Source organism: Eleutherodactylus coqui, chromosome 3, assembly GCF_035609145.1.
Source record: "Eleutherodactylus coqui strain aEleCoq1 chromosome 3, aEleCoq1.hap1, whole genome shotgun sequence".
In the NCBI taxonomy this organism is placed as follows: Eukaryota; Metazoa; Chordata; class Amphibia; order Anura; family Eleutherodactylidae; genus Eleutherodactylus; species Eleutherodactylus coqui.
The window spans coordinates 252,001,582-252,020,025 of record NC_089839.1 but is presented as its reverse complement, the minus strand read 5'-3'; the positions used below and the strand labels follow the sequence as shown (position 1 = coordinate 252,020,025).

Genomic DNA, 18,444 nt, shown 5'->3' with positions numbered 1-18,444 from the left:
TTCGCCTGAGTAGTCACTCGAAAAAAGCGGTGGCTCGATTGTGAAATCGCCCTAAACGAGTACGTTTCGCTCATCTCTAATGAGAGCCTTGGAGAGAAGTACTGTATCCTCTCCAATAACTGAAAATTGACTAATAAAGTATATGAAAATGAGTTTTGAAACCAGACCACCCCTTATGATCTAATCATTTTGTATGACTTTGCAACTATTAAAACACTATTTCATAAGACTGAATCTTTTATTAAGATTGGCACCTAAATCAAAGATTGTGGTGTTCTTCCAATTGTCTTCTGAAGTCCACCATATGCATCGTCTTCAACGACTACGGCGGTCCCTTGTGAATTCCTCACAGTCTTAGACAATTTGAACTGATTTGAACATGTCGGCAAGAACAAAGCTTTCATCCCAGAGCGCCCCTGGTCTCTTTAATTGCTTCTCTAAGCTTCTTGCAGACTCTCTTAGATCAGAGAGGTCACGACTTTGATCAGAAACAGGATGACAAAATAAGATTTCATTTACTTCATCCTCAATCTTTTGCACATAAATAAGGGAAAAAACCTCGTGAATAGCGTTTATCACATTCCCCTTCACACAGGGTCACGGCACACCAGGTTCAGAATAAAGATTCCTGTAAGGGAAGAAGACAGAGAAGTGGTAACATTATATACAAGGTTATAAACCTACCAGGATGGCCCAAGTTTACTACTGAAAAGAGTGGGCAGCATAAGATGCCGGCTTATATTGTACTGTAGATATAGTTTTCCAAAAGCAATGAAGTTTTTATGTAAACTATCCAAGCTTAGAAATGGATTCTTTCCTCCCATCTCTAAACTAGCCATAATCTTAGCTGTGACAAGGACAGAAAACAATAGGCTTGGAAAGTCTAGCATTCTTTATAAACATTGCTATGCCGTAAACCAGGGTACTCCCACCTTAGTAAATATACTAGGGCAGCGATGACCCAAAAGGCCCATTTACATGCAAAGATCATCTGTCAAGATTTTGTGATCTATCTGCATAAAATGTTAATTGTCATTAACACTTTATCATTTTCATTTGCATGTAAAAGGGCCTTCAGGAGCTGTTTGCAGAGCCCAGCATGTGTTTAATCACACGTCCAGCTGTGCACACAGCTGCATTGTTCTGCTCACAGCTCCCCAGCAGACTACTATGTTATGTCCGGTGGAGCTAATAGCATGCGGTCTTACTGAGAGATAAATGTGTTTTGCTTTACCGTAAGATGAACAATGGATCAGTAGATGAACAATGGATTTTAAAGGGTTGTCCCGAGGCAGCAAGTGGGTCTATACACTTCTGCATGGCCATAATAATGCACTTTGTAATGTACATTGTGCATTAATTATGAGCCATACAGAAGTTATAAAAAGTTTTATACTTACCTGCTCCGTTGCTGGCGTCCTCGTCTCCATGGTGCCGACTAATTTTCGCCCTCCGATGGCCAAATTAGCCGCGCTTGCGCGCAGTTCCGGGTCTTCTTCTTTTCTGAATGGGGCTCCGTGTAGCTCCGCCCCGTCACGTGCCGATTCCAGCCAATCAGGAGGCTGGAATCGGCAATGGACCGCACAGAAGCCCTGCGGTCCATGAAGACAGAGGATCCCGGCGGCCATCTTCAGCAGGTAAGTATGAAGACGCCGGACCGCCGGGATTCAGGTAAGCGCTGTGCGGGTGGTTTTTTTAACTTCCTGCATCGGGGTTGTCTCGCGCCGAACGGGGGGGGGGGGGGGGGTGGGGGGGGGGGGAGGTTTAAAAAAAAAAAAACCCGTTTCGGCGTGGGACAACCCCTTTAAGTTCAACTAAAAGTGCCCAATGCCTGTGTTTACATGTAATGATTATCGCTCATTTTCGGTTAATTGAATGAAGTTGGAGCGATAAACGTTACGTACAAATGGCCTCTAGACAATATTCTCATAGGATAGCGTCATGTTGGTCAATCAATCTCTTCACTATGAGATAGTAGATCCCATTTTTTCCATCTTTACCATCATTCTTCAAGATCTTGTGGACGCTTTGTAAAAACATCTTCTCGACAAAAGCAGGAGGTGGGCAGCTCATACCAAGGCCGGTATCTTTGCTGTCTACATCAAACATCACCACATCATAAGAAGCTTTTCCTAGAGAGAAGGGAAAATTTTAAAAAATGATTTAAGGAGTATTTTCGGGGGAATTTAGAGCCGAGCAGAGAGATGACAGCGGGGAGAATTACATAGAGAGGAGAATTACATAGCAGCTTGCCACACGGCCGGGGAGACCATCATGCCAGGGACACAGACGCCGGCAGGGAGGTGAGTATTGCATTTTGTTTTTTTTTCGTTTTTTTTTTTTTTTTTTTTTAAACCTTGTCTCCCCTTAAGCCGAGGGGGGTCAGCTGATCCTCGAGTATATACGGTATCTTCTGCTGCCATATTCTGGCTGCTATATCTTTTTTATTTTTCAGTCAACATACAGTAGTTGTGTGAGGTCTCGTTTTTTTCCAGGATGTCCTGTAGTTAGTAGGAGTATATATCCTTTCTAAGCACTTTTTAATTAAAATTCTTTCTTGGATGCTGAAGAAAGGGGGGGGGGGGGGGGGGGCAAAAAAACCACAAAGCAACTTTGGTGTATTTTTTCCCCCAAGACTACATTCACTGTGTAGGGTAAATAATGTGTTCCTTTGATATATAGTACACTTACAGATGCAGCAATATCAAATAGGGTTGTTTGTTTTTTTCTTTAATATCTTTTATTTTTTCCAATAACTAATGAAACTTTTTTGAACCAATTTTTCCTTAAACTTGCGATTGTTTGATTGCTCCATACCATAGTATTACACTATACCGCGATTAGCCATGGCAGCGCTAGGGACCTCCAGAGGGCCTCAGGCTGCCATAGCAACTGAATAGCACCTCACGATTTCATTGCGGGGGTCCATTTGGAACCTTGCAAAAGCAATCTGGGGATTTAAATACCGATGTCAGAACTAACAACGGAATTTACAGTGTTAACAGCCATTATGTTGACAGCGGGTACGAGCTGTGAGAAACAATGGGCACCCACATTGTAAAAGTAGGATATGCTCCCGAAGCCCGTCCGTACAAACCCCGAACGGACATGACGTAACTGTATGTCCTATGTTGTTAAGCGGTTAAAAGAAAAGATGCTTCCACTTAGACTATTTCATAGGCTAGAGCTAAATGCAGGGTCCAGACACAGTCGATGCTGTAGAGAACAAAATAGCTGTATGCAGTGCACCACGGGTAGAGAAGAGTCATCTGTGACAAAGGAGAAATAAAACGCTTACCTTTTTCTGCTACTTGCTTTATATAAGCCAGACCATCGCCAAGATGAACCTTCAAACGGTCGTCTACAGAGAACCCAAACCAGCGGCTGGCAACATCCAGCACCGCAGAATCAATTTCAACAGCTTCAACTTGTGCACCCAGGAAATAGTCGTGGATAAAGAGAGATAGACTTCCTCCGCCAAGCCCTACCACCAATACAGAGATGTGCTGATCTGCAAAAGAACGAACGTGCGAAATACCATAAGAATTAACAGCAGAGTTCTGTTTGCCTGGCCGTGTAACAGCGAGAAAACTATAGATTTAGACCCCGTCTACGTACGGCTGAGGCGGAACAACGCTATGATTCTCCACTCATGGACGTCGACGCTGCACTTTCCATAGTAAAACTATGGAAAGCTTCACACAGCATGATCCGCCGGTGGATCATCGCCCGTGGACAGGCAGCCTTAGGCGCGACTTGGTCGCGACTTTCTCCCATTCATGCAATTTTCAGCTGCAATGCGGCTGGCCTAAAATCGCAACGCCTGTGTTAAAGAAGCCTTAACCCAATGATTTGCCTGTATGAAGATATCATCAATCACTTGACAAGAGAGCAAATGCTAATTTGTCAGGCGATCACAACGGAAAATTATTGGTTATCGACAGCACACCGCCTTGTGTAAATAGGAAGGTGCTGCCAACAACACTGCTGCATGTATCCAAATGATCCCACTAATGATCTGCTGATTGCTCTGTGTAAATGGAGCTGAATGAACACTGATCGAAAACGCTGATCGGCACTCATTAACGGCACATAATTTGCCAGCATAAACGGACCTTTGGTCATACTTTGTTGTGGATGCAGATATCCACACGATCAGCCGGTCAGTCACAGCCCTGAGGAGATGGGGCAGAACACTCCTCATGAATGCACCGAACTCAAACTACAGTAGGTGTCCAATGTATTTTTTCAGCACTCCGATTAGCCAAACAGCAAAAACTTTTTGTGCCTCTTTTGGTGCACGTAGAACGGACCTGTAGCTGTAGCCAATCTAAATGTATTTCAGTCAACTCTAGTAGGTCCATCCCCATAGAATGCTAAAACATCACGGAATTCCAAGACCGGCGTTCCCCATAGAATGCTAAAACATCACGGAATTCCAAGACCGGCGTAAAACAAAGAATAGGAATTACTAAGGGCCAGATTACATGTAGCTCCCATTTCTCCAAACAAACCAAAGCTTCTTAAGCATGAAGCAGTATATTAGGTTATACCTGCGGCTACTCCAGGATTGTGAAGTAGTGACAGCCCAGAAATCATTGCTTTATGGTGTTCGCAGCACAAGTAGCTCTTGTCAATCACATGAGTTGTCGCAGGTTCTACCTTATCGTTTGCTTTCTGCTGCTTCTTGTCTTTTCTCTTCTTTTTCGGACCTGGAATAAAAGAAAGTACTATAGGTAAAAGTGTTCAGACCACTAAATCTGAACCACATAGGGCAGTGGTCCCCAACCTTTTTGGCACCAGGGACCAGCTTCAAGCAAGAACACCTTTACAAGAAGGCCCGCCAGGGTTGGGCGGGACATGGGCGGGGCTTTGGTTATATGGGGCGGTGTTATGAAGGGGATTGGAGTTTAGTGCATACTTATTCAATTATGACATTTAGAATGTCCTGGCAGAACACACATAGGGCAATATTCCCCCCCCCCCGCCTGGCAGCACACACATAGGGCAGTATATAATCTATCCCCCCCACCCCAGCACACACATAGGGCATCATATAATCTATCCCCCCCACCCCAGCACACACATAGGGCAGCATATAATCTATCCCCCCCGCCCCAGCACACATAGGGCAGCATATAATTTATCCCCCCCGCCCCAGCACACACATAGGGCAGCATATAATTTATCCCCCCCCCGCCCCAGCACACACATAGGGCAGCATATAATTTATCCCCCCCCGCCCCAGCACACACATAGGGCAGCATATAATTTATCCCCCCCCCGCCCCAGCACACACATAGGGCAGCATATAATTTATCCCCCCCGCCCCAGCACACACATAGGGCAGCATATAATTTATCTCCCCCTCCCCCCAGCACACACATAGGGCAGCATATAATTTATCTCCCCCTCCCCCCAGCACACACATAGGGCAGCATATAATTTATCTCCCCCTCCCCCCAGCACACACATAGGGCAGCATATAATTTATCTCCCCCTCCCCCCAGCACACACATAGGGCAGCATATAATTTATCTTCCCCCCAGCACACACATAGGGCAGCATATAATTTATCTCCCCCCCCCAGCACACACATAGGGCAGCATATAATTTATCTTCCCCCCAGCACACACATGGGGCAGCATATAATTTATCTCCCCCCCAGCACACACATAGGGCAGCATATAATTTATCTTCCCCCCAGCACACACATGGGGCAGCATATAATTTATCTCCCCCCCAGCACACACATAGGGCAGCATATAATTTATCTTCCCCCCCAGCACACACATGGGGCAGCATATAATTTATCATCCCCCCAGCACACACATAGTGCAGCATATAATTTATCTCTCCCCCCCCCCCACATAGGGCAGCATATAATTTATCTCCCCCCCCCAGCACACACATAGGGCAGCGTATAATTTATCTCCCCCCCCACATAGGGCAGCATATAATTTATCTCCCCCCCCCCAGCACACACACAGCGCAACATATAATTTATCTTCCCCCCAGCACACATATGGGGCAGCATATAATTTATCTTCCCCCCAGTACACACATAGGGCAGCATATAATTTATCTTCCGCCCAGCACACACATAGGGCAGCATATAATTTATCTTCCCCCCCCCCCAGCACACACATGGGGCAGCATATAATTTATCTTCCCCCAGTACACACAAAGGGCAGCGTATAATTTATCTTCCCCCCCCCCCCCCACATAGGGCAGCATATAATTTATCTTCCCCCCCCCACATAGGGCAGCATATAATTTATCTCCCCCCCCCACATAGGGCAGCATATAATTTATCTCCCCCCCACCACATAGGGCAGCATATAATTTATCTCCCCCCCCCCCCACATAGGGCAGCATATAATTTATCTCCCCCCCCAGCACACACATAGGGCAGCGTATAATTTATCTTCCCCCCCCCCCACATAGGGCAGCATATAATTTATCTCCCCCCCAGCAGACACATAGGGCAGCGTATAATTTATCTTCCCCCCCCCACATAGGGCAGCATATAATTTATCTTCCCCCCCCCCCCCACATAGGGCAGCATATAATTTATCTCCCCCCCCCCCACATAGGGCAGCATATAATTTATCTCCCCCCCACATAGGGCAGCATATAATTTATCTCCCCCCCCCCACATAGGGCAGCATATAATTTATCTCCCCCCCCCCACATAGGGCAGCATATAATTTATCTCCCCCCCACATAGGGCAGCATATAATTTATCTCCCCCCCCCACATAGGGCAGCATATAATTTATCTCCCCCCCCCCCCACATAGGGCAGCATATAATTTATCTCCCCCCCCCCCCACATAGGGCAGCATATAATTTATCTCCCCCCCCCACATAGGGCAGCATATAATTTATCTCCCCCCCCCACATAGGGCAGCATATAATTTATCTCCCCCCCCCACATAGGGCAGCATATAATTTATCTCCCCCCCCCCACATAGGGCAGCATATAATTTATCTCCCCCCCCCCCCCACATAGGGCAGCATATAATTTATCTCCCCCCCCCCACATAGGGCAGCATATAATTTATCTCCCCCCCCCCACATAGGGCAGCATATAATTTATCTCCCCCCCCCACATAGGGCAGCATATAATTTATCTCCCCCCCCCCCACATAGGGCAGCATATAATTTATCTCCCCCCCCCCCACATAGGGCAGCATATAATTTATCTCCCCCCCCCCACATAGGGCAGCATATAATTTATCTCCCCCCCCCCCCACATAGGGCAGCATATAATTTATCTCCCCCCCCCACATAGGGCAGCATATAATTTATCTCCCCCCCCACATAGGGCAGCATATAATTTATCTCCCCCCCCCACATAGGGCAGCATATAATTTATCTCCCCCCCCCCCACATAGGGCAGCATATAATTTATCTCCCCCCCCCCACATAGGGCAGCATATAATTTATCTCCCCCCCCCCACATAGGGCAGCATATAATTTATCTCCCCCCCCCACATACGGCAGCATATAATTTATCTCCTCCCCCCCCCCCACATACGGCAGCATATAATTTATCTCCTCCCCCCCCCCACATACGGCAGCATATAATTTATCTCCTCCCCCCCCCCACATAGGGCAGCATATAATTTATCTCCCCCCCCCACATAGGGCAGCATATAATTTATCTCCCCCCCCCCACATAGGGCAGCATATAATTTATCTCACCCCCCCCCCACATAGGGCAGCATATAATTTATCTCCCCCCCCCCCCCACATAGGGCAGCATATAATTTATCTCCCCCCCCCCCACATACGGCAGCATATAATTTATCTCCTCCCCCCCCCACATACGGCAGCATATAATTTATCTCCTCCCCCCCCCCCCAAGCACACACATTGGGCAGCATATAATTTATCTCCCCCCCCCAAGCACACACATTGGGCAGCATATAATTTATCTCCCCCCCCCCAAGCACACACATAGGGCAGCATATAATTTATCTTCCCCCCAGCACACACATAGGGCAGCATATAATTTATCTCCCCCCCAGCACACACATAGGGCAGCATATAATTTATCTTCCCCCCCAGCACACACATGGGGCAGCATATAATTTATCATCCCCCCAGCACACACATAGGGCAGCATATAATTTATCTCCCCCCCCCCCCCACATAGGGCAGCATATAATTTATCTCCCCCCCAGCACACACATAGGGCAGCGTATAATTTATCTCCCCCCCCCCCCACATAGGGCAGCATATAATTTAGCTCCCCCCCCCCAGCACACACACAGCGCAACATATAATTTATCTCCCCCCCCAGCACACACATAGGGCAGCATATAATTTATCTTCCCCCCAGCACACATATGGGGCAGCATATAATTTATCTTCCCCCCAGTACACACATAGGGCAGCATATAATTTATCTTCCGCCCAGCACACACATAGGGCAGCATATAATTTATCTCCCCCCCCCCCCAGCACACACATGGTGCAGCATATAATTTATCTTCCCCCAGTACACACAAAGGGCAGCATATAATTTATCTTCCCCCCCCCCCACATAGGGCAGCATATAATTTATCTTCCCCCCCCCCCCACATAGGGCAGCATATAATTTATCTCCCCCCCCCCACATAGGGCAGCATATAATTTATCTCCCCCCCACCACATAGGGCAGCATATAATTTATCTCCCCCCCCCCACATAGGGCAGCATATAATTTATCTCCCCCCCCAGCACACACATAGGGCAGCGTATAATTTATCTTCCCCCCCCCACATAGGGCAGCATATAATTTATCTCCCCCCCAGCACACACATAGGGCAGCGTATAATTTATCTTCCCCCCCCACATAGGGCAGCATATAATTTATCTTCCCCCCCCCCCACATAGGGCAGCATATAATTTATCTCCCCCCCCCCACATAGGGCAGCATATAATTTATCTCCCCCCCACATAGGGCAGCATATAATTTATCTCCCCCCCCCACATAGGGCAGCATATAATTTATCTCCCCCCCCCACATAGGGCAGCATATAATTTATCTCCCCCCCCCCACATAGGGCAGCATATAATTTATCTCCCCCCCCCCCCCACATAGGGCAGCATATAATTTATCTCCCCCCCCACATAGGGCAGCATATAATTTATCTCCCCCCCCCCCACATAGGGCAGCATATAATTTATCTCCCCCCCCCCCCCACATAGGGCAGCATATAATTTATCTCCCCCCCCCCCCCACATAGGGCAGCATATAATTTATCTCCCCCCCCACATAGGGCAGCATATAATTTATCTCCCCCCCCCCCACATAGGGCAGCATACAATTTATCTCCCCCCCCCCCCACATAGGGCAGCATATAATTTATCTCCCCCCCCCCCCCCACATAGGGCAGCATATAATTTATCTCCCCCCCCCACATAGGGCAGCATATAATTTATCTCCCCCCCCCCCCACATAGGGCAGCATATAATTTATCTCCCCCCCCCCCACATACGGCAGCATATAATTTATCTCCCCCCCCCCCACATACGGCAGCATATAATTTATCTCCTCCCCCCCCCCCCCAAGCACACACATTGGGCAGCATATAATTTATCTCCCCCCCCCCCCCCAAGCACACACATTGGGCAGCATATAATTTATCTCCCCCCCCCCAAGCACACACATAGGGCAGCATATAATTTATCTCCCCCCCCCCCAAGCACACACATAGGGCAGCATATAATTTATCTCCCCCCCAGCACACACATAGGGCAGCATATAATTTATCTCCCCCCCCCAGCACACACATAGGGCAGCATATAATTTATCTCCCCCCCCCCACAGCACACACATAGGGCAGCATATAATTTATCTCCCCCCCCAGCACACACATGGGGCAGCATATAATTTATCTCCCCCCCAGCACAAACATGGGGCAGCATATAATTTATCTCCCCCCCCCCAAACACACATAGGGCAGCATATAATTTATCTCCCCCCCCAGCACACACATAGGGCAGCATATAATTTATCTCCCCCCCAGCACACACATGGGGCAGCATATAATTTATCTCCCCCCCCCCAGCACACACATGGGGCAGCATATAATTTATCTCCCCCCCCCCCAAACACACATAGGGCAGCATATAATTTATCTTCCCCCCGCCCCCAGCACACACATAGGGCAGCATATAATTTACTCCCTCCCCCCCAGCACACACATGGGGCAGCATATAATTTACTCCCTCCCCCCCCCAGCACACACATGGGGCAGCATATAATTTATCTCCCCCCCCCAGCACACACATGGGGCAGCATATAATTTATCTCCCCCCCCCCCAAACACACATAGGGCAGCATATAATTTATCTTCCCCCCGCCCCCAGCACACACATAGGGCAGCATATAATTTACTCCCTCCCCCCCCCCCCAGCACACACATGGGGCAGCATATAATTTACTCCCTCCCCCCCCCCCAGCACACACATGGGGCAGCATATAATTTACTCCCTCCCCCCCAGCACACACATGGGGCAGCATATAATTTACTCCCTCCCCCCCAGCACACACATGGGGCAGCATATAATTTACTCCCTCCCCCCCCCCCGAAGTAAGCAGCCCCCCCCAGTAACAGGCACCCCTCCCCCCCCCAGTAACAGGCACCCCTCCCCCCCCCAGTAACAGGCACCGCTCCCCCCCACCCAGTAACAGGCACCCCTCCCCCCCCCCAGTAACAGGCACCCCTCCCCCCCCCCAGTAACAGGCACCCCCCCCCCCAGTAACAGGCACCCCCCCCCCCCAGTAACAGGCACCCCCCCCCCCCCCCAGTAACAGGCACCCCTCCCCCCCCCAGTAACAGGCACCCCTCCCCCCCCAGTAACAGGCACCCCTCCCCCCCCCCCCAGTAACAGGCAGCCCTCCCCCCCCCCCCAGTAACAGGCAGCCCTCCCCCCGCCAGTAACAGGCAGCCCTCCCCCCGCCAGTAACAGGCAGCCCTCCCCCCGCCAGTAACAGGCAGCCCTCCCCCCGCCAGTAACAGGCAGCCCTCCCCCCGCCAGTAACAGGCAGCCCTGCCCCGCCAGTAACAGGCAGCCCTGCCCCGCCAGTAACAGGCAGCCCTCCCCCGCCACTAACAGGCAGCCCTCCCCCCCCAGTAACAGGCAACCCTCCCCCCCAGTAACAGGCAACCCTCCCCCCAGTAACAGGCAGCCCTCCCCCCAGTAACAGGCAGCCCCCACCCCTCATAATAATCAGCCCCCAACCCATATACTTACCTCCTCCCCGCTGTCAGCGTCGGTCCCTCTCTGCTTGCCCAGACGTCAGTGTGCAGCTCTGCACGCTTCCTCCCCAAGTCCTCTCCTGCGGAACTAATGAGCAGGGGACTCGGGGAGCAGGTTCCTGGTTGCACACTGAGGTCAGTGTGTGCTGGGACCAGAGCGATTACCAGCGGGGAGCTGCGGCGCCCTCGCTGGTAATCGACTCAGTGGTCAGCGGCGTCGGCACGCCGCGGGCCACATAGCACAAGGCAGCGGGCCGCACTCGGCCCGCGGGCCTTGTGTTTACAAGAAAAGTTCCGCGGACCGTCGCTGACCTCCTAACGGCCCGGCCCCGGTCCGCGACCTGGTGGTTTGGGACCCCTGACATAGGGGACAGATATAGAATAAGTCAACACAACACTAGCGGTATTTAACCTATTTGTGCTCATTGAATAGGACAGCGTTTTCGCAATGCAGACCTCCAGACATCACAAATATCCAACATTGTAGGTCTTACCACTGTGAGGATGACTTGGCAGAAGCCGAGCCTCAGACTGGACGACGTTTTGGTTACTAAGGAAGATGAGGCGCCTGAAGTAACTTGTTCCATCTCCGCGCACATCCTCCACCACATACTCCCCACTCATGTCACTGCTGCCACGATACTGAACCGTCCGGATCCCGATGTCTCCACCAGCCGACAAAAACGGAATCTGTGCAAAAAGATCAATTTATCGTAAAACATGAAAGTGAAAGGTCATTATTAAAAACCCTCTACATAAAACAGAAATGGAGTACAAGCACCTTTTACATTCACAGTCAGAAACAAGGTTAGCGCGTATCAGAAGAGTTACCACGTTTTTTGGTCTATAAGTCGCGCCTGACAATGGGACACACCCAGAAAATAGATCAATCAAAATTTCTCTGGTGGTCTCGGGAGGTGAAGGGGGTAATGTCAGTATGGCCAGTTTCACATCTGCGTCAGAACTTCCGACTGTTGCCGCAATTTACTGCAAGCCACGCATGGGGCGGCATGCAGCAAGTGCGCAATGACATTGCGTACTTAGTGCATGGCGATTGTCGCCATGCACTATCTTGGCGTGTATGCGTACTCTGAGACACTGAAGGGGTTAACTCTGGACAGTCGCTATATTTCACCCCAGTTCAATGTTATGCCCAGTGGGTATGAAGAGTCCGTGTCTCACTGCGTGGGACACAGGGAAAAAAAACAGGAAATTAAATGTAATCTCCAGCAAAGGTAGTTGCTGAAGATGTTTTTATAAAATGTGTTGGGCCTGTTTTTTTTGGAATGGATGGCAGCTTGGTATTGGGGCTGCCCATTCTACTCCCTCCACTCCAGGTCTTATTAGGGGAATAAGCTCCCCAGGTGTAGAGGCTGGTAATTGATACAGTCAATAAAAGTCTGCAAGGCTGCAGACAGAGTTGAGGCCGGGTGCAGCTAAGTAGCTGGTCTCAAGAGACGCTGTGTTTCTGATCCAGGTCACAAGAAACGGGACTTTGTACAAAAGTGCCTAATGCTCGTGTGGCTGCAGCGAGCCGTTTCATATAGTCAGGGAATTACCCAGTTTAGTTAGTGCTGGAGAAGCAAGATTTTTGTTTATGCCTGAAAGCTAAGGCCTCATGTGCACGGGGACAGATCCGCAGCGGGTCACCTGCACGAGTGATCCGCACCCCATAGGGATGCATTGAACACCCGCAGGTATTTAAATACCTGCGGATGTCATTTTCCCTTGAGGCACGGATTGCGTGTGCGGGAAAACACCCGCAGCATGCTCCATTTTAGTGCGGGTCTTCCGCGGGGACGGCTCCCGCAAGCTTCTATTGAAGACTATGGAAGCTGTCTGGATCCGCGGCACACTCGCAAATGAATTCCTGCTCTCCGGCACAGGAGTGCGGGAGAGCAGAAGTTCAGAAAAAAAAAAAAAAGAAGAGTGCACAGCGCATGTCAGTACGCGGCACGCTGCTGGCGGGCCGAGCACATCCGCCGGGCCAAAAAAAGAAGATCCAGCCGCAACGGAGGGCAGATTCGCAGCGTCCGGACAGGTAAGTAATTATTCTTTTTAGGCCTTATGTCCGCAGGAGAGACCCGCTGCGGGATTCTGCATGAAGACTCCGCGGCGGGCCTGATTTTCCCCGTGGACATGAGGCCTAAGGCGCCCCATAGGGATGCATTGGACACCCGCAGGTAGTTAAATACCTGCGGATGTCATATTTCCCCATCAGACGCGGATTCGCGTGCGGGAAAAAATCCGGACATGCTCCATTTTAGTGCGGGTCTCCCACGGGGACGGCTCCCGCAGGCTTCTGTTGAAGCCTATGGAAGCTGTCCAGATCCGCGGGAGACCCGTACCAGAATTAAACTCACCTGCTCCGGACGATGCAGTTCTTCCCTTCTTTGCGGCCGGATCTTCTTTCTTCGGCCCGGCGGATGTGCCCGGCGCATGCACGCAGCACGCTGCCGACGTGCCGAGCACATCCGCCGGGCCGAAGAAAGAAGATCCGGCCACGAAGAAGGGAAGAACAGCATCGTCCGGAGAGGTGAGTTTATTCTTCTTTTTAGGCCTCATGTCCGCGGGGCAGGAGGGACCCGCTACGGATTCTACATGGAGAATCCGCGGCGGGCCAGATTTTCCCCATGGACATGAGGCCTGAGGCTGTGCTTTTGTTTATTTTGGATTTTTTAATAAACGCAGGCCAAGCCTGTATTTGGACTGCATACCTGTATCCTGGTCTCTGACTGCTGTTTACACTGCGATCCCGCGCTCTACCTGAGCTGACTCTCCCACAGTACATAATACGCGCCAAGATAGACCATGTTGAGATTTTGCTTCTGCATGCATTTTGCACAATATGTGCGAGTGGCAGATTGGCACGGCGTATTAGGAGCGCAAAACCCACATGTGATACGCTGTCGCCACATGCTCGTGGGGGTCTGGCTTAAAGGACCCCATACACATTAGAAAAAAGTTGTCTGAACCCACCGATTTCAGCAGGACTAACTGACTGTCAGATGTGTTCAGGGGTCTGGAGATAAACCCCCCACCCCTAGAGGTGACCAGCATACCCGATAGTCCCCATGAAAAGCAAGGAACACTTGGCTGAGCGAAATATCCACGCATATGGAGGGGGTCGGGAGAAATAGCTATAGAAGTTGCATGGGCACCTTCAAATAACCTGTCTGGACGATGTACGCTGGCGCTATAGTCGGTACGGCTTCTTGCCACTTTCACACCAAAATTTTCTCCTCCTTTGGATACTTTCTTCCTCCCTGTAACTGGCTGTGAATTGTTCAAGGACTTTCCAGGATCATCTTGTGATGATGTCCGCTGATCTCACCTGCTGATTATCCGGCAGCCCCGGGGGAGCAAGCTCCAGCACTTTGGCAGACAACTCCGATTGAATAGCTTCCATGTTTTCATACTGCTGATCTCTATGCAAGGCCACAATCAGCAGACGCCGAAACCCAACACTTCCTGCCAACTGTTTTCGTCCCGTCTCTGAACCGAAAAGCCACTCTGTTTCCCTTCCCTGTGGAACTATGAAATAGGCACAAGACATTATACTGTATTCTGCTTGGTAGCAGTGATTAGCCGCACGCTAGACTCTGCAAACAACATGTGGAGACCTTTTTACATGCAAATGAAGATGATAAAGTGTTAATGGACATTAGTGGACCATTAATACTTTATGCAAAAAGATCGCAAAAACTTTCAATCATTTGAAAGATTACCTTTGCGTGTAAATGGGCCTTAAGTAGCATATAACATTATCACCATTTAATGTCTGCTGCAAACGGCTGTATATGACAATAGCGGTATTTAAACTGCATTTCCTATTTTTAGAGACAGGAACGCTACAATCAGTACTCACTGATAAAAATTGCGAAGTGATTGGCATGAGAAAGTCTTATCGTTGGACTATCCACCACATGGAAGGTGTAACGCGTTTTTCCAGAGACCCCATCGCATAAGTCTAATGACACCGACGGAGAGCTTTGATTCTGGTTCAGGCGGTTTCGAATCAGTGCGTAGCGCTGCCGCTCCTTCACCATGTCCATTAGTTCACCAGGACTTCCGCAGCGCACAGATTTTCCACCCTCATCATCTGGCATCATTTCCAAAACTTGCGGGAAACCCGGCATCTCCTTGACTTTAGTCATCACGAATACAAACACTGGCAAGGCAAACTCGCTGCCCGCCTCCTTCCGGCTGCTCTCAGAGACCTGGTGAATACGGATCATCCAGCCTCCTTGAGAAAACTGTGTGACCAGCTTCTCCAGCACGTGGGCCTGCGCCAGGGATACACAGATGTAGCGGCCACCACACTGAAGAACGCGCCCAACTTCAGTCAATAACTTAGTAGCCGTTTCCAGAGTGCTTGTGTCCGTGTCGGCGAGTATGGCATCCAGTGTCCCCTTATCTAGCACCGCCTGGTAGTGAGAGTCGCTAAAAGTAGTCTTGGTGGCATCCATCACTTGGTAAGTCATGTTGGGCCGCCGATTGGCATTGCGCTCATTCATCTGCCGAATGGCTACATCGCTCACATCAATGTTTGTCAGATTCTGGCACCCGGCATCGTAGAGCCGTTCGCTCAGCTCGGAGTTGCCACATCCCACAACCAAGACCTGAAGGAAATAAGAAAATATAAAACAGAGTTACCAACATGTTGTGCCAGACACAAGTATTAGCCCGAGTCCGACGAATACTGCGAACCCAAGCAGTCCACTAAGAGGGCTGTAATAATTATATAATAGATCAGTGATAGATATTTGGTGGGGCTCTGACCATTGGGACCCCAGTGATTAGGACAATGGTAGTGCACAATATCCAGAAATGAATGGCGGGCGCCACCGCGGCCCCAGCAGTGATGGCGGGCGCCACCGCGGCCCCAGGACTGATGGCGGGCGCCACCGCGGCCCCAGGACTGATGGCGGGCGCCACCGCGGCCCCAGGACTGATGGCGGGCGCCACCGCGGCCCCAGGACTGATGGCGGGCGCCACCGCGGCCCCAGCAGTGATGGCGGGCGCCACCGCGGCCCCAGCAGTGATGGCGGGCGCCACCGCGGCCCCAGCAGTGATGGCGGGCGCCACCGCGGCCGGAGTGATGGCGACCCCCACAGCGGCCGCAGGAGTGATGGCGACCCCCACAGCGGCCGCAGGAGTGATGGCGACCCCCACAGCGGCCGCAGGAGTGATGGCGACCCCCACAGCGGCCGCAGGCGTGATGGCGACCCCCACAGCGGCCGCAGGCGTGATGGCGACCCCCACAGCGGCCGCAGGCGTGATGGCGACCCCCACAGCGGCCGCAGGCGTGATGGCGACCCCCACAGCGGCCGCAGGCGTGATGGCGACCCCCACAGCGGCCGCAGGCGTGATGGCGACCCCCACAGCGGCCGCAGGCGTGATGGCGACCCCCACAGCGGCCGCAGGCGTGATGGCGACCCCCACAGCGGCCGCAGGCGTGATGGCGACCCCCACAGCGGCCGCAGGAGTGATGGCGACCCCCACAGCGGCCGCAGGAGTGATGGCGACCCCCACAGCGGCCGCAGGAGTGATGGCGACCCCCACAGCGGCCGCAGGAGTGATGGCGACCCCCACAGCGGCCGCAGTAGAGATGGCGACCCCCACAGCGGCCGCAGTAGAGATGGCGACCCCCACAGCGGCCGCAGTAGAGATGGCGACCCCCACAGCGGCCGCAGTAGAGATGGCGACCCCCACAGCGGCCGCAGTAGAGATGGCGACCCCCACAGCGGCCGCAGTAGAGATGGCGACCCCCACAGCGGCCGCAGTAGAGATGGCGACCCCCACATTTCAACAGGCCTGCTGTAGATAGCCGAGTCCAAGCGCTTGGGCATCTCCAGCAGTCCCATCGAGATGAAAGCAGCAGTAGTGCACACGCATGACTGTGACCTCTATTCACATGGTCGGCGAGGGTCCGAGTAGTCAGACCCCCAGTGATGATCGGTGGGCAAGGGATACGTTATTGCTGTGCGACAACCCCTTTAAGTCCCGCAAACCGCCTTTAATAATAGCTTCATAGGATTCCTTGCTGTAAGTTGCTGCAGCGAACACCCGGCGGTGGGCAGGAGCCCTAAAGGGGTACTTCTATCTCGGCTGTTCACAGCACCATACAGTTTCCAGGCCGCTCTCACAGAGGCGGTTTTTATAGCGCTTAGCGGCCGTTTTAAACACTATTAATTTCAATGAGGCTTCTCAGACGAGCGTTTTAGCGAAGAGTTTCTAATTCGCATTAAACGAACACCGTATGTTCCAGTTTCAGGCATTCAGCACACTTTTGTAGCAAATCACCCAATCGCAGTGATGGGGTGCGTTAAAAACGCTGTCAACGTGTTTAAAAACACTGTTCAAAACGCCGCATTTTGACACACGCCTGCGCAAAAGTGGCCTAACAGCAGCAGCGTAGTGCGTGTGCTACGCCGTTTCCATAGCTAGCGTTTACTTCAACGAGAGCGACGCAAGCAGCGCTGACTGACACGTTCGGCTATTTCTGATAGGCGGTCGGTCGAAAACCGCGCCGGGTTCTCCCATCTTGGCCATGAAAAGCCGTGATGAGAAACCCTTTAATTCCTGGCGCTGCACACACGATAGGAGTTTAAATACAGGTAAAACCCGGGATCGGGCCGGAGGGCGCTGCCCTGGGAGGGGGCTACGCGGGCACAGGGTAAGGCAGTAGCTACTCGTACAGCGGTGGCAGCAGGGCTTGTCCCAAAATCCAGTACTGTAGTCACATTGAAATAGATATCTGTAACTACAGGTATACAACTTCCCTATTCTAGCAAGGCATGCTGGGACATGTAGTTCCCCCACCTTATCTTTGGGTCTAATGTACTTGTGCAGCACGGCGCACAGCTCCAGGTAACCGCCATACCACTCAAAGGTGCGCGCCCCCCTGCGGCGGAAGAACTGCTCCCAGTACTCGCCGGAGGAGAACTCCTTACTGCTGCGCGGTAACAGGTTCATGCTTCTCCTACCGCATGCGTGTCACGTGCTAAAAGCACTTCCGGGTCACTCTGCGTTCCAGAAGGAACGCTTCTTGTGATTGGCCAGAGACTTGCCGGCGCAGCTTCTCATTGGACAGAGGGCGGGGCCTGCCTGTCACTTCGCTTCTGGTCTCTTTCCCATGTGCTTTATGTTGTACGGCAGAAGTGCCCAGTTTGTTACTGGAGGTGT

General features: G+C 51.4%; 1 protein-coding gene across 1 annotated transcript; it reads right to left on the bottom strand.

Moving 5' to 3' along the window:
• Positions 1-242: 242 nt before the first annotated feature.
• Positions 243-18,254, bottom strand: METTL13 (methyltransferase 13, eEF1A N-terminus and K55). Its single transcript, XM_066597298.1, is given in 9 exon segments — positions 243-596; positions 599-628; positions 2,001-2,132; positions 3,299-3,511; positions 4,554-4,712; positions 11,751-11,946; positions 14,591-14,790; positions 15,125-15,878; positions 18,082-18,254. Coding segments are annotated over 9 exon segments (2,079 nt in total). The 5' UTR covers positions 18,235-18,254; the 3' UTR covers positions 243-354.
• Between the last annotated feature and the right edge of the window lie 190 nt (positions 18,255-18,444).